The sequence below is a fragment of the Saimiri boliviensis genome, chromosome 5 (assembly GCF_048565385.1).
Source record: "Saimiri boliviensis isolate mSaiBol1 chromosome 5, mSaiBol1.pri, whole genome shotgun sequence".
NCBI classification, from domain to species: Eukaryota; Metazoa; Chordata; class Mammalia; order Primates; family Cebidae; genus Saimiri; species Saimiri boliviensis.
Window position 1 is genome coordinate 39,748,941 of NC_133453.1, and position 23,080 is coordinate 39,772,020.

At 42.8% G+C, this 23,080-nt stretch overlaps 1 protein-coding gene across 9 annotated transcripts in view; it reads right to left on the minus strand.

Annotated features, from left to right (window-relative positions):
• CASP10 (caspase 10) overlaps nucleotides 1-23,080 on the minus strand; it is a 51,781-nt gene that overhangs the window by 10,346 nt on the left and 18,355 nt on the right. Inside the window, exons 6-12 of one of the 9 annotated variants that reach the window (XR_012517658.1) lie at nucleotides 15,012-15,048; nucleotides 13,394-13,510; nucleotides 12,789-12,880; nucleotides 10,741-10,849; nucleotides 9,133-9,637; nucleotides 7,896-8,094; nucleotides 3,085-4,004 (exon numbers count right to left, since the gene is read on the minus strand). Coding sequence is in view for 7 of the 9 variants with exons in the window: in XM_074399275.1 (XP_074255376.1) it covers nucleotides 3,025-3,178; nucleotides 9,133-9,637; nucleotides 10,741-10,849; nucleotides 12,789-12,880; nucleotides 13,394-13,510; nucleotides 15,012-15,048 (1,014 nt within the window). In the remaining 2 variants the exon portion in view is untranslated. Of the gene's footprint in view, nucleotides 1-212; nucleotides 4,005-7,895; nucleotides 8,095-9,132; nucleotides 9,638-10,740; nucleotides 10,850-12,788; nucleotides 12,881-13,393; nucleotides 13,511-15,011; nucleotides 15,049-17,094; nucleotides 18,539-23,080 lie in introns of those variants that run through there. The other 8 variants (XR_012517659.1, XM_074399275.1, XM_074399276.1 and 5 more) reach the window with 8 other exon arrangements.

The following is a 23,080-nucleotide window of genomic DNA, read 5'->3' on the forward strand; positions in this document are numbered from 1 at the left end:
CCATACATCTTTCTGCAGCTGCAGGCATACCCACCCCTCCCTGAGTCTGCTTTTAGCTTCCTCATCTTAGTGTACCTGAAGGGAAAAGAATGTGCTTATAAAAGCCCATTGTTTTACTGGGGCCCATTGTGTAACGGTGAAGTTTGGCAGTTACCCCCCACCTCCCTCTGTGTCCCGGCTGTCTTATCTGTGTTTTACTGTCTTCTCTTTCTGGCTGCCTGTTGTTAGAAGACAAGTTATTTCCTTGAAATGCATGAGGCTAGAAAGGGAACTGGAACTTAAAGTGGCAGTGTTTGTCTGAGATGACGGTGCTCCTGCTCCGTCAATATGGATTAGACATTTCCTCTGTCAAGTTATATTCATATCCACGTGATGACCAGAGACACCAGAACAGTGTTCTTATGAATAGTTCTTAGAGCAAATTTACTGTACACAAATTTGACTTTCACATAAATAATTATAAATTCAGACACCATAGGCTGGACACAGTGGCTCACATTTGTAATCCCAGCACTTTGGGAGGCTGAGGCAGGCAGATCACCCAAGGTCGGGAGTTCAAAAACAGCCTGATCAACATGGAGAAACCTTGTCTCTACTAAAAATACAAAAGTAGCCAGGCATGGTGGCACATGCTTGTAATCTCATGGGAATTGCTTGAACTTGGAAGGTGGAGCTGAGATCGCACCATTGCACTCTAGCCTGAACAAGAGTGAAACTCCATCTCAAAAAGAAAAAAAAAAAAAATTCAGGCACCGCTAAGAGTTGTTTTTCTTCATTCCTTTACATTTTTTATGAGCATTTACATATCAAAAAAAAATGTCTAACGTCCTGCCACACCCCATGGCATTCCAGTTCACCTGGCTGAAGTAAAATCCAGTAAACAAGGGCTTCGAGGTTGTTCATTACCCCAGGCCTCAGCTGCCTTATCAATAAATGAAGGTGTCAACCACAGGACTTTGGATCTCCCTACGAGGGCATACCTTTAAGGTTTCAAAATAGGGTTCCAGGAATTAAAGAAAGAGTTCCTCTATAAATAGAAAAAAAAAAAAAAAAAAAAAACCTCAAGTACATAAAAATGTTCAAAATCTTAATGAAAAAAGCATCAAGGCATTCATACAAAGCCATTCCCTTCAGGCAAGCCAGACATCCCTCGGGCCAATAAGAGCCCAGTGATCCTGAGAACAACTTCAGTCTCTGGGACAGCCTCTCTCCTCATCCCTTGTACCAGAGGAACAAACTGTAGTAGCAGTGACAAGGTGGGGACTGTCTACACTACAGCTGCCAGCCCTGAGGAAATCCAGCCAAAAGAAAGGTGCTGCCCTGTAGATTGAGTCTGATTCAAGCTTTGCCTAAAGTGGGTGCTATCCATTCCTGGGTTTCCATGTGAACTGGCAATAAATTCTCTTCTTTGTTTCAGTCAATTCGAATTGGGTGTTCTGTCAATGGCACCTGAGAGGTTCCAACCCCAACATGGAATTTTTTTTTTTTTTTTGAGACAAGGTCTCACTCTGTTGCCCAGGCTGGAGTGCAGTGGTTTGATCTTGGCTCACAGCAGCTTCCACCTCCCAGGTTCGAGATTCTCCTGCCTCAGTCTCCTGAGTAGCAGAGATTACAGGAGCCCACCACCACGCCTGACTAATTTTTGTCTTTTTGGTAGTGACAAGGTTTCACCAAATTGGAGCTGGTCTCAAACTCCTGACCTCAAGTGATCCACCTGCTTCGGACTCCCAAAGTACTGGGATTACAGGCGTGAGCCACCACACCCAGTCCAACATGGAATTTGACATCACGTTGTAAAGTTTCTGCTTTCAGAGCAGCTGAGTGTAAATGAGCCGTCATCTTCCTACAGGGAAACCTGTCTCCAACCCAAGAAAAACTTCCTGCGTGAGCTCCTTCCTTATACAAAAGCAGGAAATGGGCCTGTCATAGACCAAATTTTAACCTCACCAGATGTGCAGAAGAGAAGTCTTAGGAAGGGGGAAATCAGAGCAGGGAGTGGGTGAACTGTGACTTCATTGTCAATGTTCATGCAGAGGGGACACAGAATTATAACTAAGAGCCAGTTGCCTAGAGAGGCAATCTAAGCTGCCTAGGCTAAGAACAGTGGTTCTTTGAGCACCAAGGAACCTTAAAATGTACCTGGTCCCCAGGCCAGGAACAGTGGTTCATGCCTGGAGTCCCAACACTTTGAGAAGCTGAGGTTGGAGGATCGCTTGAGCCCAGGAATTTGAGACTAGCTTGGGAAACATGGCGAAGCCCCATCTCTACGAAAAAATACAAAAATTAGCTGGGCATGGACACACATCTGTAGTCTTAGCTGCTTGGGAGGTTGAGGTGGGAGGATTGCTTGAAACTGGGAGGTCAAGGCTGCAGTGAGCAGTGATCCCGCCACTGGACTCCAGCCCATGTGATGAAGTGACTCTGTCTCAAAAATACAATACCTACACAAACCAAGGCCAATTACTCTCTCTTCAGGGTACACATCCAAAACCAAGGCTACAATCCAAGTCTTCAATAATGAAAGTTTTCTGGCCAGGCATGGTGGCTCATGCCTATAAACCCAGCATTTTGGGGGTGGAGGTGGGAGGATCACTTGAGCCCAGGAGTTTGAGACCAGCCTGTGCAACAAAGTGAGACACCTCCATTTCTACATAAAATAAAGAATAAAAAGTAGCTGGCCATGGTGATATACATCTGTAGTCCCAACTACCTGGGAAGCTGAGGTGGGAGGATAGCTTGAGCCCGGGAGGTCAAGACTACAGTGACCCGTGATTACCCCACTGTACTCCAGTCTGGGTGACAAGAGTGAGACTGTCTCCAAAAAAAAGGAAGTAAAAAAGAAATTATTCTAACATTTAGACTTATTAAAAGAAAAAGAAAAAACAGAATTGACTGTGTCAGAAAACAGGGTGCTTCCTGTTTCTAGAATGACTGGTGAAGACCACCAATTTCTGTGCTGGGCAGGAGGTTGGAGGATGCCGCCAATAATTCATTTGAAGTCTAAGAACCAACAAAAACTCTCTGCTATAATGAAAGTTCATCCGGGGGCACAGGGAATATGAGTTTTTTCCTTAGTGTGAAAGCAGGCTGGGGCATCTGTTTCTTTGTTCCCAGTCTGTCTGCTCGTTGACTCACATCATTGTTGACAGCAGTGAGGATGGATAAGATGTCTTCATGACTGCAACAGAGAAGAAAAAAAATTTTTTTAGCAAAGTCTCACTCTGTCGCCCAGGCTGGAGTGTGATCTCGGCTCACTGTAGCCTCCATCTCCTAGATTCAAGTGATTCTCATGCCTCAGCCTCCCAAATAGCTGGGATTAAAGGTGCCCACCACCACAGTCGGCCAGGTAGTAAAGACAGAGTTCCACCATATTACTTGCCAAGGCTGGTCTCAAACCCCTGACCCGAGGTGATCTGCTTACCTCAGCCTCCCAAAGTTCTGAGATTACAGGCATGAGCCACTATGCCTGACTCAGAGAAGAAAATTTTTTCAATCAGGAGGTGGAAACCACACATCAGGTCTTAGAAAAGACACTAAGTAACATGTACCAGATCTTAGATCAATAAATCTGCAGCAGATACCACAATGCCCTATCTGTAGTCTTGGGAGAGATCAAAAAATAAACATGATACAATTCCTAGAGTTAAACACTTAGAATGCAGATATAAAACATTTAGCAAGGACGGCATATACACAATATTCATAACACAAGGCAGAGTGTGGTCAACACCAAATGAAAGGTCAAGGTTCCACTGCAAGTTCAGAGGAGAACACATTTCTGCTTGGCAGGGAGAGAGAAGGCTTTATGCAGGTGGTAGCATTTGAGCCTGGGCTTGCAGAACATACAGCATTTAGCAGAACATTCTCAGGGTGGCCAATACATATCGCTGGAAGCAAGCACAGGTTCTGAAGACAGATTCAATTTTGAATTGTGGCTCCATCGCTCATTCATTGTGTAGTCTTAGGCTGGTTATTCACTGCTCCATGCCTCAGTTTTCCCAGCTCTAAAATAAGGACCATAACAATCCCCATCTTAGGAGTTGTCAATTGAATTAAAGAATGTATATCAGGTAAAGCACTTAGAACACTGGCTACACTGTTCTGCTGACCATCATTTTTAGAATAAGTATGACTATTCTCATCCCCTCATCCTCACCATCGCTGTTTTTCAGGTAGGGATGCGGGTCCTGACCTGTTCTCCATCCCTACATCTTGCTTTGCACCTGCTCTCTATTCCCAAATCTTCCCGTGTCTGGTTCCTTCTTATCACTTAGTCTCACCTGAAATATTACCTCCGCCAAGAAGTTATCATTATCCTGTTTTGATTTGTTCATGGCAGGTATCACTTTCTGAAATTGTCTCTTTTTTTTAGAGACAGGATCTCACTCTGTTGCCCAGGCTAGAGTGCAGTAATGCGATCACAACTCACTATAGCCTCAAACTTCTGGGCCTAAGCAATCCTCCCACTTCAGACTCCCTAATAGCTAGGACTGCAAGTACATGCCACCACACCTAGCAAAGTTTTTTCTTGTTGATTTAAATGTCATTTAAATTAATATTAAATAATTAATAATTAAATGCCTAAAATTATTAAATCATTAAAGTCTCATTAATTTAGATATTAAACACTGAAAACTATAAAACATTGATGAAAGAAAGTGAAAAGGACACAAACAAATGGAACGATATCTTGTGTTCATGGGTTGGAAGAATTAATCTTGTTAAAATGACCATACTAACCAAGGTGATCTACAGACTTAACACAGTCCCTATCAAGACACCAGTGACAAGCTAAGTGCCATGGCAAATGCCTGTAATCCTAGCTACTCAGGAGTATGAGGTAGAAGGATTGCTTGAGCCTGGGAGTTCAAATCTAGCCTGGACAACACAGCAAGACCCTGTCTCTACAACAAAACAAAACAAAAACAAATGAAAAAATTACATTCTTCACAGAAATAGGAAAAAAGAAGCCTTTAATGTATATGGAATCGTAAGAGACCCCAAATAGTGAAGGCACGCTGAGCAAAAAGGAGAAGCTGGAGGCATCACACTAACTGACTTCAAAATAAGCTAAAAATCTAGAGTTCCCAAAACAGCATGGTACTGGCATAAAAACAGACACATAGATCAATGGAACAGAATAGAGACCCCAGAAATAAATTCACACACCTAAAGCCAACTGATTTTTGACAAGGTGCCAAGAACACACAATGGGTAAAAGAGAATCCCTTCAAAAAATGGTGCTGGGAAAATTGGACATTCACATGCAGAAAAATGAAACTAAACACTTATCTCTCATTATCATATACAAAAACCAACTTAAAATGTTTAAGACTAAAATATAAAACCTGAAACTATGATGCTACTGGAAGAAAACAGAGGCCAAACATATCATGACATTGGGCTGGGCAAGGAGTTTTAAAATAAGACCTCAAAAGCACAGACAACAAAAGCAAAAATAGATAAATGGGATTACATCAAATTAAAACTCTTTTGCACAGAAAAGAAAAACCAGAGTGAAGAGACAATCTACAAAATGGAAAAAAAAAAAAAAAAAAAAACTTGCAAACTGTCTGGATATTAACCTCCCAAGGGATTAATATCCAGAATATATAAGAAACTTAAACAACTCAACAGAAAAAAAAACATAATAATAATAACCCTACTTAAAAATGGGTAAAAGACTTTAATAGACATTTCTCAAAAGAAGACATACAAATGCTCCACAGGTACAGAAAAAATGCTCAACATCACTAATCATCAGGGAAATGCAAATCAAAACCACAGTGACAGCCGGGCACAGTGGCACATGCCTGTAATACCAGCACTTTGGGAGGCCAAGGTGGGCAGATCACTTGAGGTCAGGAGTTCAAGACCAGCCTGGCCAATGTGGTAAAACCCTGTCTCTACCAAAAATACAAAAATTAGCCAGGTGTGGTGGTGCATGCCTGTAGTCCTAGCTATTCAGAAGGCTGAAGCAGGAGGATTGCTTAAACCTGGGAGGCAGAGGCTGCAATAAGCAAAGATTGTGCCACTGCACTCCAGCCTAGGTGACAGAGCGAGACCTTGTCTCAAAAACAAACGAACAAACAAACAAACAGTGAGATGCCACTTCGCTCAAATTAGAATAACTATTATCAAAGAAACAAAAAACAAACAAAACACATTGACAAGGATCTGGAGAAAAGGGGACACTTACATACTGTCTGTGCTATTGTAAATTGGTAAGCCATTATGGAAAACAGTGTGCCAGTTCCTCAAAAAATTAAAAATAAAAATACTACATGATCCAACAATCTCCATACTAAGTATAGAGTCTAAGGAAATGCAATCAATATGTCAAAGAGATATCTGCACTCCCCTGTTTACTGCAGCATTATTTACAATAGCTGAGATACGGAATCAACGTAAGTGTCCAAAAATGGATACATGGATCAAGAAAATGTGATGTTCATACACGATGGAGTACCATTCAGCCATAAAAAAGAAGAAAATCCTGCCAGGCGCAGTGGCTCACGCCTGTAATCCCAGCACTTTGGGAGGCTGAGGCGGGTGGATCATGAGGTCAAGAGATCGAGACCATCGTGGTCAACATGGTGAAACCCTGTCTCTACTAAAAATCCAAAAAATTAGCTGGGCGTGGTGGCGCGTGCCTGTAATCCCAGCTACTCAGGAGGCTGAGGCAGGAGAATTGCCTGAACCCAGGAGGCGGAGGTTACAGTGAGCCGAGATCGCGCCATTGCACTCCAGCCTGGGTAACAAGAGCGAAACTCCGTCTCAAAAAAAAAAAAAAAAGAAAAAGAAGAAAATCCTGACATTTCTGACAATGTGAATGAACCCAGAGAACATCATGTTAAGTAAAATAAGCCAGACAGAAAAAAACCTGCATGTTCTCACTCATGTGGAATCTTTGTTTTAAAAGTTGATGTCATAGAAGCAGAGAGTAGAACAGCCATTACGGAGATGAGAGAGGGAAGGAGGGAAGGGAAGATGAGGAGAGGTTAGTCATTGGGTACAAAGTTACAATTAGATAGGAGGAATAACCTCAGGTGTCCTATTGCACAGTGGGGTGACTGTGGTTAACAGCAAGGCATTCTAAGCTGGGCACAGTGGGTTGAGCTTAGAATCCTAGTTATTTACAAGACTAAGTCAGGAGGATTGCTTGAGCCCAGGAGTTTTGTTTTGTTTTGTTTTGTTTTTGTTCGTTTGTTTTTTGTTTTTTTGTGAGACGGAGTTTCGCTCTTGTTACCCAGGCTGGAGTGCAAAGGCACGATCTCAGCTCACCGCATCCTCCGCCTCCTGGGTTCAGGCAATTCTCCTGCCTCAGCCTCCTGAGTAGCTGGGATTACAGGCACGTGCCACCATGCCCAGCTAATTTTTTGTATTTTTTTAGTAGAAACGGGGTTTCACCATGTTGACCAGGATGGTCTCGATCTCTTGACCTCGTGATCCACCCGCCTCAGCCTCCCAAAGTGCTAGGATTACAGGCTTGAGCCACCGCGCCCGGCTAGAGCCCAGGAGTTCAAGACCAGCCTGGGCAACATGGTGAGATCCCATATCTAAATCAATCAATCAATCAATCAATAAGGTGTTATATATTATAAAATAGCTAGAAAAGAGGCTTTTAGAGGTTCTCACCACAAAAAAATGATACATGCATGAAGTGATGGATAAACTGACTACCCCGATTTGATCATTATACAACACATATATGTATTGAAACATCAAATTATATCCCCAAAATATGTGCAATTACGAAGTATCAATTAAAAATAACAAAGAAATTTCTGGAATACCAAAAAAAAAAAAAAGGCATTGCTTACTCATGCATGTATACTGTCTCCTTTTAATACTGTTGAATTTTTTAAATAATAATAATTTAAATATTCACTTACATTTTTATTATCTGTCTTTCCTTCACTGGACTTTTAGCTCCCTGGAGAGCAGATTTTGTCTCTCTTGTACACAGGCTGCATCCTCAGCCCCCAGTTCAGTACCCAGTACAGTAAGCACATAGTATGCCCTCAATAAATATTGCCTTGTTCCTGAAGCCATAGACATTAGCCTCTGATGTCTGTGGTAGAGATGGAGGGGCTGGTAAAGAAGAGAGAAAAGCAAAGTTGACTCAAGGCTCCAATCCTGAATTCCCAGAAGAGCACTATGGCCATTCCTCCAAATGGGAATTCAGGAGTAGGAGCTCCTGGAGAAGGCTGGGAAAATGAGCTTAGAAACATGCATGCTCAATGTGAGGTCCAAGGGCTAAACAGAGGTAGGATATCTAGCGGACTGTTAATGAGATGGGCTCGGGCATGTCATTCATTGGCCCAGAAAATGTTTCTCAAGTTCACCGTATATCAGGTCAGGGGCTGAGGATATAAAGTTGAATAAAACAGGGTCTCTGCCCCCCAAGAATTCAGAGATGAGTGGGCCAGAGATGGCAACTTTGGAGACATTTTCATGGAAGCACCCGTGGCCTCTAGGTACAGCTAAAGCTGTCAGGAGGGTGGCGTGTGGCAGAGATAGAAGGGAAGCTGTTAGAGCAGTGGCAAAGAGAATGCCAAAGAGAGCACATAGGTGCTCAGGACTGATAAATAAACAAACGAACAAAGAAAAGGCCCCCATGCTTTTGTCCATGCTATTCCCTCTGCCCAGCACATCTCTCACCTGATTTTTGCCTAACTGCTATTTGTTATTTCTAGAAGCCTCCTCTGATCCTTCAAATCTGGGCAAGGTACTCATCCTGCATGTTCCCATTAACACCTATACTTCACAATGTGCACTTACCAGCTGGAGATGCCCTTCTCTGTCTATTTGTTTGTCTATACTTCTAGCTTGTAAGCAACCTGAGGGCAAGAACTCTGTCTTTTTTAAATTCTGTATCTTTCTTTCCAGATCCATGCTGGTATTCAATACAAGGTTTTTGGGTGGGTGGGTAGATGGATGGATGGATGGATGGATAGATGGGTGGATAAATGGATAAACAGATAAACAGGAAGGTAGGCAGATGGAGGAACAGGTTCATAGATGAAACAACTTAGAACTCTCACCCTTACCAAAGGTGTTGAATGCGAGTAAAATAAATAAATAAATAAAATGAATTAATTAAAAATGGAAGAATAAAATAGCTCTCACCTTGGGACCAATGTTTTCAGATGATTACACAAAGACTGAATATACCAGCTGCCTTCCTGCACATCCCGAAAGGATACATAGCCTGGGACAGTGGCCAGACCAAGCAGGAAGTCAGCCTCGACGGGAATACTGTCCTGCAGTATTCCCTGCAGGGAAGTGGGCTGCTGCTCAGGGTTCAGAGCATCTGCTTCAATGGAGACAGAAGGCTGTATCTCATCACCCTGGCAGGCCTGGATGAAAAAGAGTTTAGGTTTGTCAGCCAGTCCAGGGCACTGCCGGGCTGTGAAGTGAGACATGATCTCCCGAATGGGAATGAGGGCCTCATCTGAAGAGTAGACAGCTCCAAATTTCCCATGGGTCAGAATACAGAACACAAAGCAGTCCCCATTGACATGGTCTGGATTGCACTTCTGCTCCTGCAGGACCTCCTCCATGCGCCCCTTCGTCACATTGTCGTATTTGCACACTGTGAACCCAAGCCAGGTGAACACACACTTCAGGATCTCTGTTTTAAAAGAGAGAGAGAAACGGAAAATAATAAAATGAAGCAAAACAAAATGAGAAACTAAAACAAGGCTGGACATGGTGTCTCACTGTAATCCCAGCACTTGGGGAGGCCGAGGCAGGAGGATCACTTGAGGTCAGGAGTTTGAGACCAGTCTGGCCAACATGGTGAAACCCCACCTCTACTAAAAATGCAAAAATTAGCCAGGTGCTGAGATTGCACTGCTGCACTCCAGCCTAGGCAACAGAGTAAGACTGCCTCAAAAAAAAAAACAAAAAAAAAAAAAAACAGAACTGAAACAATGCTAATCGTTACAAAAATTGCACAGCAAAAGGCCTAAAGCTTTGAATTACTTTTCTTTTCTTTTTTTTTTTTTTTTGAGACGGAGTCTTACTCTGTCGCCAGGCTGGAGTGCAGTGGCACGATCTTGGCTCACTGCAACCTCCGCCTCCGGGGTTCAAGCAATTCTCCTGCCTCAGCCTCCCGAGTAGCTGGGACTATAGGCGCACATCACCACGCCCAGCTAATTTTTGTATTTTCATTAGAGATGGGGTTTTATCATGTTGGCCAGGATGGTCTCTATCTCTTGACCTCGTGATCTGCCTGCCTCAACCTTCCAAAGTGCTGGGATTACAGGTGTAAGCCACCGCAACCGGCCATTTTTATTTTCATAAAAATAAAATCTTACAATGAATCTCTTATCATGTAATAGCCAGTGTTGTCACAACAGTCCTGAGAATCGGCAGTGGCCAATGTTTCATCCTGTTCCACAGCTGAAGACTTTAAGCCGAGGTCTCTCGACTCTCCAACCATCACAAACCTAGGTAGTGGTGGAGCTGGAGCTCACACCCAGGTTTTCTCATGTCAATCCAGCATGCTCTCCCCAGTACATGCTCTCACCTATTCAGAGTTGTAAACAGTCAGAAATTCTTCCTACTCTTTAGCAGATTGATGATGCCCCAGGGATATACAAGAGGCTCAGAAACATGATATCATCCTTACATGTATATGAAAGATAAAAGTCACAGAAAGAAAATGTGAAAATAAAAAATATTTTTAAGATCCCCAATTTGCATTCGATAAACTATTCCATACTTTCTTACCAGCATCTTTACAGGTTCCTCGTCTATCCCTCAGGGAGGTAAAGCTGTGGTTGTTGACAATGACACAGTGGCCTCTGTGCTTCCGATTCATCCTGTACACAGCTGCACCCTTGAAGAACAGATAGAACCACTGAGTAGGGATCCTCATCTCAGGGCCTTAAATGTTTCTAACTAACCACTCCAATGGTGTCCATTGTGAGGAAGAGCAGGATGTATCTCCTCGTGCCATGGTTGTTTAAACCATGGTTTTTGGGTTTTTGGAGGTTTTGGGTTTTTTTGAGACAGAGTCTTCCTTTTGTTGCCCAGGCTGGAATGCAGTGACACCATCTCAGCTCACTGCAACCCTCACATCCCACTTTCAAGGGATCCTCCTGCCTCACCCTCCCAAGTACCTGGGATTACAGGTGCCTGCCACCATGCCCAGATAATTTTTGTATTTTAGGTAGAGGCAGGGTTTCACCATGTTGGCCAGGCTAGTCTCAAACTCCTCAAGTGATCCATCCACCTCAGCCTCCCAAAGTGCTGGAATTACAGGTGTGAGCCATCATGCCTGGCCAAAACCATGTTTCTATACTCTAGTCTAAACCCTTGGAATATTTATGCCACGTTATTTCTAAAGTCACATATTGAAAGACTAGGAATTCTGACCACTCTGCAACTCAGTTTTACTGCACAATGGTGATCTCAATAAAATTTCAAAGATTCTTTTTTAAGTCCTAGAGCCCAGGACAAAGGATAAATTTCATTTGCACTAAAGATCAGACACTTCCTTTTTTACAAGATGCCACTCCCCCATATCAGAGGCAGAGAGTTCTCAAGATCCTGGCCCTGGCTGGGTGCAGTGGCTCACACCTGTAATTCCAGCCCTTTGGGAGGCCAAGGTGGGTGGATCATGAGGTCAGGAGTTCAAGATCAGCCTGGCCAATATGGTGAAACACTATCTCTACTAAAATTACAAAAATTAGCTAGGCATGGTGGCGCATGCCTGTAATCCCAGCTACTTGGGAAGCTGAGGCAGAAGAACCGCTAGAACTCGGGAGGCGGACATTGCAGTGAGCCAAGATTATGCCACTGTACTCCAGCCTGGGTGACAGAGTAAGAATCTGTCTTAAAAAAAAAAAAAAATACTGGCTCTAGTGTGGAATTAGCTAATTAATTCCAAGGAAGAATACCACGTCCTGATAAAATCAGACTTTTCCTAGTTTGACTGGAGAAGCTCAGTTATGAAAGTTAAAAAATGGAATATGTATTGTAATATTGTCAAACCCAGGGTTTATGCAAAATCATCTTCATTTTCATATTAGCAACATGAACGAAGAAAGCATATGTAAGGGTTTCATGAGACAACATAAATATCAAAGATTTTTTTCAGATGGTATACTTCTGGAGTGACCTAATGCCTTCAAAAAAAGAGTAATCTCTTGTGTAATTTTATTTCTCAATATAAAAATAATATACAAGCTGGCATGGTGGTACTCAGGTGGCTGAGGCAGGAGAATCCTTTGAGCCTAAGAGTTCAGGACAACCCTGGGCAACATAGCGAGACTGCCATCTTTATATATAAATATAAATATATACATATTCACAGTAGGAATTTAAAAATATGCGCAATTATTTCTGAAGACTGTTGTAAACAGCATGTGATTGCAAATTAGCTGAGCTGACTTTAGCAGAGGCTCTGTGGAGCTAAAATCATCCTTGAAATCATGGTACATCTTTATCCAAGCAGAAAATAGGTGACTTCAGTGGATAAGAAAAGAAAGTTCCCCTTTCCAGAAATAACCCAAAGGGTATGCATGACTCAAAGTGCAACAGCATTTCCTCCATAGTCAAAGGTATCAATCACTTCTGATTGATACAGAAAGAGGTGGGAAGAACAGAAGTAATTACAGAGAGAGGGAGAAACACATCAGAAATAAACTGCTCTGAGCCCTCAAAGTCATCAAAGGCCGGACCCTAGGGAGAGAGCACCTAAAGAAACCATCCTTTTGATTGTATTGGAAAAACATTTTTTTAATTAAAAAAACAAGAAGAAAAACCATCCAGACCTTTGTGCTGGTTTCAAAATTGGGAGGGTCAGCAGATGCTCCTTGCATCCCTGTGGAGACCAGGCTTGGTGCACCATTTGTGGCTCTGTTACCTAGAAAGAGAGGTACTCAGACTCCAAATATCTTCCCCAAGCACTTAGATTTCCTCACTAATAATTTTCTGACATCGAATCTAATTCTGGAGAATTATTTTTATCTCAAGGCCCTCCTCAGACAAATTCAGCCACCATGCCCTTCCTAATAGGAGAGGCTGATGTGTCTTTGCATTTCTTTTTGCTTTGTCCAAGTTGGAAACTATGCTGCTGGCAGGGATGGGGTGGGGAATTAATTAAAATCCCATGGATCGGCTTAAGAATTCCAGCTCAAGCATTGTTGGGTTGGGTAGGCATTTATCTGTTACTGGATACAGAGGCTAGGTGGACCTTGAGAAGAAAAAAGAGGGAGGCTGGATGTGGTGGCTCATGCCTGTAATCCCAGCACTTTGGGAGGCCAAGACAGGCAGATCATCTGAGCCCAAGAGTTCAAGACCAGCCTGGAAAACTTAGTGAGACCCCCATCTCTAGAAAAAAAGATATAAAAAGTTATCTGGGCATGGTGACACACACCTGTAGTCCCAGCTTCCTGGCACGTTGAGGTGGGAGGATCACCTGAGCCCAAGAAATCAAGGCTGCGGTTCACTGCGATTGTACCACTGCACTCCAGCCTGGCAACAGAGTGAGACCCTGTCTCAAAAAGAAAAAAGAAAAAGAAAAAGAAAAAAGAGGAGAAAAAGAAGGTTCCAGTTTGGCATCAGCTGAGGATCATACTTCTTTGAAGTGTTCCTGCAAACTCCCTGATTCTTCTGGAAAACACTCTATCACAGAGAGAAGGTCAGGGATGGGTTATTTGTCACGTGGCACTAACAGGGAATTGCAACATGAAACAGTTTTCTTTTTCCTCTTGCAGAAAGTTTGTAGAATCCACCACACTCTATCCTTATCTCTGGGGCATGAGTTAGTTATTAACTACTGCTAAGGATCACTCCTCAGGCTTGGCTCAGGCTGAACAAGTCCATATTCTCTAGACCAGAAAATACAGCAAAAGGGATCCAAGCTGCAGTGGCTCAAGCACCTATAAATTCCTCCTCACCATGGGAGAAGGTAACACTCCAGGGGAAGCCACGTCTAAATGTTGGAAGCCATGCAGAATTGTAAAGCTGAAAGAAACTGCCTTATTCCTCAGAGGGGTGAAGCAGTCGCCTGAGCTCACATAGCAGACAGCAGGAGCTCCTGGACTTAGGAGGGCTAGCTCTGGAACCAGACTCAGACTGTTGGGTTCAAATCCCAACTTCACTTCTTTTTAGCTGCAGTGCCTTTTAGCTGCAGTGCAAACAAAGCGCTAGAATTCATGGGTCTTGGTTTCCTCACTGGTGAGAATAACACTACTATAGTGATTGGAGGATTAAATGACATACTCCCTGGAATCTCTCTCAACAGTGCCTGGTACGTGACAAGTGCTTCATAATGGTAACCTAGTCAATGTTATCGACATCATAGCACACCACCTCCATGTTAGGCAAAATGACAGATGGCTAGCAAAGTTGTATGTCTTTAGGTTGTATGTCTTTAACTCTAAAGGTTAATTTTCCAGAAAAGAAAAATGAGGAATGGGCTGTGACAAACTCTACATACCACAGAAAGACTTCACCGAAGCCTGTTTGTTCATAAGCAGTTTAGCCCAATGGCAGATTCTGGAATACTTTCCTAAGGTTATGGTTTCTGGGCACGGATTCAGGGAACTAAACACACCATCATCAGGTCCCTCCTCATTTCTTCTCTCCCTCTGAATCAACATCTGGAACCACTCCATAGAGGACACCCACCCAGACTACACATTCCACCGTCAGTGCTGGCCTGAAGGCTTCAGCCCTGGTGGGGGCTGTTTCTGCTACACAGAGAGTGACCTAATTCTGAAGGGTAGAGGGAGAGCAGCTGTGTGCAGTTCCTAGAATCTGCTACACTAGGCATTCAGAGCAGAAACCACCCAGCCCTCTCCAGACTGCCATAGAAAAGCCTAGTGTAATCCATGCATTCAATGCCTTGCGTTGAATTGGAATAAAAAATGAATTCTCCATTATCTGTAAACCTTCTCTTCCAAGTCACCTGAAATTCCTTCATATATATCAAATATATCTATCCCTGCCATACTGATCTAAGTTGTAAAAAGTATATTAGAAACACCTACCCCCACTCCTTGCATGCTTATTTTGCCAGGACTCCCCCTGTTGAGAAAACAAACAAACGAAAAAATCCATGAAACGTAGGAAATTCACACAGTTGGATGCGGAACAAAAACTAGACTTGATGAAGGGGAGGACAGGTCTCTAATCCCCAGCCACAGAAAAGGTCATTGGCAGGAGATGGGAGGAGAACCAGCTCTCTCCATCCAAAAGAGAAAGTTCACAAAGACGCACTGGCAAAAACAGAGCGTGACATATGCTCAAGGGTATCCATTCATTGCAGCATTATTTGCACTAAGGACTGAAAATAGCCTCATGTCCACCAACAGGAAGCGGCTGAAAAAACTACGATATGTCCACAAGTGGAGTGAGATGCCAAGGACAGTCTCTATACACTTCTCCAGGGGGTACTGTCACATGGAGAAAGGAAAATGAAATGGTATTTGTGTACACTGCCTCTTATGTAATAAAGAGAAGATATGGGTCGGACTTTTTTCAAAAGTTATCATAGGATAAATCAAAAAACAAATAAAAATGGTAATTGAGGGGGAAGGAGAGGCAAGGATGCCATATAGACTACTTTGAGCATACAAAATTAAAACAAAGTGTAGGACCCTGCCTTTTTTGCATCCTCCTCCCCATTCACCACCACTCCCTTCCCCCTATGACCCTCAGCCATCAGCCTGCAGCAGAAAGTCCCCGAGGAAACCTGAGCAAGGTGCTGGGGAAGGGCTGGCCCTGACCTGTGTGAGGGAACTGACAAATCACTCCCAAGTTCCTGGGAATGCCTCCCTGCTGGAGCCCCCAGGCTTCTGGGCTGCACAATACTATAATTTGCCAGCTCTGGCCAGGGGTGGTGGCTCACACCTGTAATCCCATTTGGGCGGTTAAGGTGGGTGGATCATGAGGTCAGGAGTTCAAGACCAGCTCGGACAATATGGTGAAACCCCATATCTACTAAAAATATTTTAAAAATTAGCCAGGAGTGGTGGCACATGCCTGTAATCCCAGCTACTTGAGAGGCTGAGGCAGGAGAATCACTTGAACCTGGGAAGCAGAGGTTGCAGTGTGCTGAGATCGCATCACTGTACTTCAGCCTGGGCAACAGAGCAAGACTGTCTCAAAAAAAAAAAAAAAAAAAAAAAAAAAATTCCCAGCTCTGGGGAAAACAAATGCAAAAGAGGCTTAGCTTAGTTTCACTCTCCAAAAGGCTTCCTGCCTTTCTTTTCTCAAGCTGCTGTTCCCTTCCTGCAAAATCCTAGATTCCTTCCAAGTGGCCGACAAAGGCTTGGCCAGGCTGCCTTCTGGTTTTGTCCAGTACTTGAGTGAGTCTTCTGGGACTAACGGCAATGCAGACACAGCAGCAGGCTCTGCCCAGCCCCTGCAGACCTTAGCTTTCCTTGATTTGTTCTTTCCTTGGCTGATAAAGTCAGCCAGAACAGGGACTAGAAAAAAGCTTTAAGGTCTAGTCTGCCTTTCTTCTCCTGAGAATGTTGCATCCTCTGCTGACACCTCTCAAGTATCTATGTCAAAGAGGAATGAATAAACGAATGTCCCACAGCCTGGCCACACTCAGTCATCTTTCAACTTCTTTTGATTGTTTTCAAGAGGCGTCCAATAAAGCCTTATTAAGAAGAAAGTGTTAGGTCTCCCCCAACGAGAGGCATGCCTCTCCTTAAGAAAACCTTATGTCACACTTAAAAATATCTACTTGGCCGGGCGTGGTGGGTCATGCCTGTAACCCCAGTACTTTGGGAGCAGAGGTGGGAGATCACCTGAAGTCAGGAGTTCAAGACCAGCCTGGCCAACATGGTGAAACCCTGTCTCTACTAAAAATACAAAAAATTAGCCAGGCATAGTGGCGGGTACCTTTAATCCCAGCTACTCGGGAGGCTGAGGTAGGAGAATCACTTGAACCTGGAAGGCAGAGGTTGCAGTGAGCCAAGATCACGCGATTGTACTCCAGCCTGGGCAACAAGAGTGAAACTCCATCTCAATTTTTATATATATATATATATATATATATATATATATATATATTTTTTTTTTTTTTTTTAATTTTTCAACAAATTAGGAGATGTTGCTTAAAATTCAATGAGACTTTCTTCTCATTGAGCCCAATAAAAATTTTTTTTTAATCTTCAGGTGCTTAAGAAACATGAGATGTTTCACCAAGTTGTATTTTATTCATCACTTGATGGAGAGAGGAAGGGCTGCCCAGATAACTTTTAAGACACCTTCCAACCCTAAGAGTGTGTGAAAACATGTGAGGTCCCGCGCCCCATTCCTCCCGCACCTCCAGCACTGCCACAACTATCCCAGCACTGCATGTGCTGTGACCAGAGTCATCCCATGTCAGCAGAACCACATTGCTTCAGAGGCGACAGCTGAGCCATGCACCTTTAGAAACCACTGGATTTCTCAAAGACAAAGAGCAGAAGTGTGTGTGTGTGTGTGTGTGTGTGTGTATATGTGTGTGTGTGTGTGTGTGTGTCTACATGCACATCAGTATCTGAGCACAAACCTACTTGAAAAAGTGGGTTGGGAGAGTTAGGTTTAGCAGGCAATTTAACTTAGAATTGGGGAATCCTAAATTGTTAGTGCTGGAAAACCACATTTTAAAGAACTTCCGGAATGGCCAGGCACAGTGGCTCATGCCTGGAATCCCAGCACTTTTGGAGGCTGAGGAGGGTGGATCACCTGAGGTCAACATAATGAAACCCTGTCTCTACTAAAAATACAAAAAAAAAATAGCTGAGCATGGTGGCGCACACCTGTAATCCCAGATACTAGGAAGGCTGAGGCACAAGAATCATTTGAACTCAGGAGGCGAGGTTGCATTGAGCCGAGATTGCGCCATTGCACTCCAGCCTGGGCAACAGAGCAAGACTTCATCTCAAAAAAAATAATAAAATGAAATAAAATTTAAAAATAAAGAGCTTCTGGGGGAGTGGGGAGTGGGGAGTGGGGAGGGGTTTGCAACTCTCTAAACAAAGTTGTGCCCAGGGTCCGGGAGTTGGCCCATAAATGTCCGTTTAATTGGATTATAGTAAAAGAATCAAGGGGCGCAGCCTCTCTCCATCAATACCTCAATTAGACGTCTAAGCGCTTTTCTGGGACTGGAATTAATTAAATCAAGGGCTATTTTCCTAGAGAAAAGAAGCCAATTTAGGCTTTTATAAATAATTGCAATTTTGTGTTATTTCCCTTTGGGGGAGATACGGAATTCAAATAAACTAACAGCAAGCAGGCGGAGGTGTTTCTTTTAATTAAGGATGAACTTAATCTCTTAAGATCACTTACAAGGTGCCCTCCCAAAGCTGAGATTCCCTCAAATGCCTAAATACCTCCACCTGCCGAATCAGCTTCAGGGCAAGAGCCACAGAGCAAACCTCCCTGCTCTGTGTCCCTCCTAGCTGCCTGCACAGTCTTCAGGTGGAGCATTTGCCCAGCCTTTGCCAAACTCCAGGAGCTACAGGTCATCTGGCCAGTTTCCACTGTCTCCTTTATTTAAAAAAGCAAAAACACCTTCCTGGGGAGACAGGAGGGTCCTTCTTTACAGTAGAATGCTGAGAGCCAACTTACAAACGTGGAGAGAACACTGGAGTCAGAAAAGCATTGCTTTACAACCAACATAGCAAATGCTGGATCACACAAGAATCATCAGTGAACACTCAATGTAGGGGAAACTTCTCATGTGCAGCAGGATATTTACAGAACCTTAAAATATCTCTCCAGCACTTGCTTATTAATTGTGTGGGGGGAAAATAGTAACTATATAAAAATTAACTATGTATAGAATGAAGATATCAGAAAATGTCTTGACCAAACAATCAAAATTAGCATCACGAACTGGGGGGCAGATGGACATCTTGTGCCTCCAAATGGGATGCCCTGAGAAAAACACATCACTTCTGTCATATTCTGGCTAGAATGTATGTCTTGAATCTAACTGTGAAGAAACACCACACGTACCAAAGATTTAAAAAATCCTACTTAATGAAAGGTGGGAGAGTGACTGCATTCTTCAAAAGTCTCAATGGCGGCTGGGTGCGGTGGCTCTTGCCTGTAATCCCAGCACTTTGGGAGGCTGAGGTGGGTAGATCACAAGGTCAGAAGTTCAAAACCAGACTGGCCAACATGGTGAAACCCCCTCTCTACTAAAAATACAAAAATTAGCTGGGCATGGTGGCATGTTCCTTTTATTCCCAGCTACTCGGGAGGCTGAGGCAGGAGAATTGCTTGAACCAGTACCCAGGAGACAGAGGTTGCAGTGAGTCAAGATCACGGCACTGCACTCCAGCCTAGGCTACAGAGCAATACTCCATCTCCAAATAAATAAATAAATAAAGTCTTGATGGCATAAAAGAGGAAATTAAATGGCATAAAAGCTGTGGAAACGTTCAAGATTAAAGGAGACGAAGCGGGGTGCGGTGGCTCACGCCTATAATCCCAGCACTTTGGGAGGCTGAGACAGGCAGATCACTTAGGTCAGGAGTTTGAGACCAGCCTGGCCAACATGGTGAAACCCCATCTCTACTAAAAATACAAAAATTAGTCAAACGTGGTGGCACATGCCTGTAATCCCAGATACTTAGGAGACTGAGGCACAAGAATTGCTTTAACCCAGGGGGTGGAGGTTGTAGTGAGCTAAGATCATGCTTTAACCCAGGGGGTGGAGGTTGTAGTGAGCTAAGATCATGCCACTGCACTTCGGCCTGGGAGACAGAGGGAGACTCCATGCCCCCCCACCCAAAAATAAAAATAAAAATAAAAAAAGAGCAAAGGAGACTAAAGGATCATGACAACTAAATACAATATTGCATTGTATTATATCGTAGTTTTAATTTTTATTATTTTCTTTTAGAGAGGATCTCACTATGTTCCCCAGGCTTGCCTCAAACTCCTGGTCTCAAGGAGTCCTCCCACTTCAGCCTCCCAAAGTGCTAGGATTACAGGTGTGACCCACTGTACCCAGCCTTGTGTTGTATTTACATATGATCCTAGGTAGAATTTTGTGCTGGATGGTTTAAGAACTGTCAAGGACATTACTGGGTTCAACAGAAAAAATTGGAATATGGACCATTGATTTGATGAAAAGTATTATATTAACATAACTTTCCTGGTTTTGATAATTGTATTATAGTTCTGTAAAAGAATATCCTTGTTATTAGGAAATACACACCAAAATATTTAGGAGTAAAGGGCCATGATATATGCAACTTACTCTCAAAAAGTTCAGAAAAAAAATTTGGGTGTGGAGAGAGACAGAGAAAAAGAGCACAAGCATGAGTGAATGCACAAAAATAATAAAGCAAATGGGGTAAAACATCAACAACAGGTAGGTGAATCTAGGAAAACAGTACATAGGTGTTCTTTGTATTATTCACATGTTTGTAACTTTTCCATAAAATTGAAATTATTTTTAAATCTAAAAATCGTAACTAAAAATATGAGACCATGACAGCAGTAAAGAAGCCATAAAACAATTTTTAAGAATAAAAAATAAAGGCCAGGCATGGTAGCTCACACCTGTAATCTCAGCAATTTGGGAGGCCAAGGCAGGGAGATCACTTGAGGTCAGGAGTTCGAGACCAGCCTGGCCATCTTAGTGAAACCCTGTCTCTATTAAAAAAACAAAAATTAGCCAGATGTGGTGGTGCACACCTGTAATACCAGCTATTTGGGAGGCTGAGGCAGGAGAATCACTTGAACCAGAGAGGTGAGCCAAGATTGTGTCACTGCACTCCAGCCTGGGTGACAGAGTGAGACTCCATCTCAAAATAAATAAATAAATAAATAAATAAATAAAATAAAACTTCTACAAACAACCCAACTAGAAAATGAACAAAGGACTTAGACAGACATTTCTCTAACGAAGATATACAAATGGCCTAAAAGCACATGAGGCAGATGATCAACAAGCACAAAACCAAATCCTTGTGGTTTCGATTTGCATTTCCTTAATTTGCATCAAAACCACAAGGAATGGCTACTATCAAAATGAAAAGAAAATAGAAGGAAATCAAGGAAATGCAAATGAAAACCACAAGGATGGCTACTATCAAAAGAAAAGACTAGGTTTTGATGAGGAAGTGTTGCTGAGGACGTGGAGAAACTGGAACTCTTGTGCACATTTGGTGGAAATGTCAAACAGTACAGTCACTGCGTAAAATAGTATGAAGTTTCCTCAGAAACATTGAAAATAGAATGACTATATAATCCACCAAGGGTACATACCCAAAAGAACTGAAAGCCGTATCTCAAAGAGATATTTTTACACCAATATTCATAGCAGCGTTCTTAAAAATAGTCAAAAGGTGGCAGCAGCCCAAGAGTCCGTCAATGGACAAGCGGATAATAAAATGTAGTAGACTGAGTCCTCACTCAGAGTCATCCGTAGGTTCTTGGTAACTCCGACTTTCAGTGATACAATGAACTGTATGCTGTAGGAACTTAATTCTTAGGGAGTTTTTTGTTATTGTTTTTTGAGACAGGGTCCCACTCTGTCACCCAGGCTGGAGTGCAATGATGCAATCTCAGCTCATTGCAACCTCTGCCTCCCAGGTTCAAGCAAGTCTTGTGCCTCAGCCTCCTGAGTAGTTGGGATTATAGGTGCGCACCACCACACCCGGCTAATTTTTGTATTTTTAATAGAGATGGGGTTTTGGCCAGGCTGGTCTCGAACTCCTGGCCTTAAGTAATCTACCCGCCTTGGCCTCTAAAAGTGCTGAGATTACAGGCGTGGGCTACCACGCCTGGCCAATTCTTGTTTATATCAATTAGCCTATGATAAAATTGGTTTTATTATATGGTATGTGGCTGAGCATGGTGGTTCATGGCTGTAATCTTAGCACTTTGGGAGGGTAAGGCAGGAGGTTTGCTTGAGCCCGAGTTTGAGACCAGCCTGGGCAACAGAGTGAGACCCCATCTCCACCAAAAAATTTAAAAATAAAAATAAATACATTACACAGTATGCTGTCACTTAAAGTCAGTTTCCAAAAATCTATCAATGCTGTTAAGTGAGGATTTACTTTATATACACACAGCGGAATATTATTCAGCCTTTAGAAAGGAAGGAAATTCTGAGATACGCTGCAACTTAGATGAACCCTGAAGACTTTACATTAAGTGAAATAAGCTAGTCACAAAAGAACAAATATTGTATGATTCTACTTATATGAGATACCCTAAAGAATCTAATTTATATAGAGAGAAAGTAGAACAGTGGTTTCCAGGGATTGGAGGGAAGGAGAAAATGAAAAGTTATTATTTAATGGATACAAAGTTCTAGTAAAAGAAGATGAAAAAGTTCTGGAGATGGATTGTGGTAATGTCTACACAACCTACACAACAGTATGAAGGTAGTTAGCATTACTGAACTGTATACTTAAAAATGGTTAAGATGGTATATTTTGCTATGTGTATTTTACCGCAATTGAAAACAAAAAAAAAAAACAAAAAAATTTCCAAGACCAAGCTAACTTTATTGATGCTGACAGAGGTTGCAAAATCAAACTACCCAAGTCTGCTGGAAGAACCAGAAATCCCAGGGAAGACTGTCACATAGCTCCCAAGGATCATGATCACATTGTGAGGAACAGATTGCAAACTCTCCCAGCATTTCCCCTTCCACCCAACCTTTCAGAGCTGAGCACCCAGAAACCAGAAACACACTTCTTGTCCTCTGGGTTGCCCAGCTACATGCTTGGCAAACCTCTTGTTCAATAATACATTAAGAATTTCAAAGCAGTAACAGCAGAGCATTAAACAAAGGTCTGTATTTGAACTCTGGAATTACTGTCAGGTGCCCTGTACGCCGTAGATTTTATGTCTCTGAAGCTGAGTCTAATTGCATCCCACAGATAAGAACAGAGAAACCATTTCAAAACAACTCGGGGGTGTGTGGAGTAAGCTCAAACTAACTAGTGACAGCTCACACTAACTAGCTCTCACTAGTCAGCTAACGAGAGCCAATTGTTAAATTTTCAGAAAATGTGCACTCTGGTGAATATGTGGTTTACTTGAAATCATCATGGCAGGAGCATATGCAGCAAATGGTACAGACTGGGGC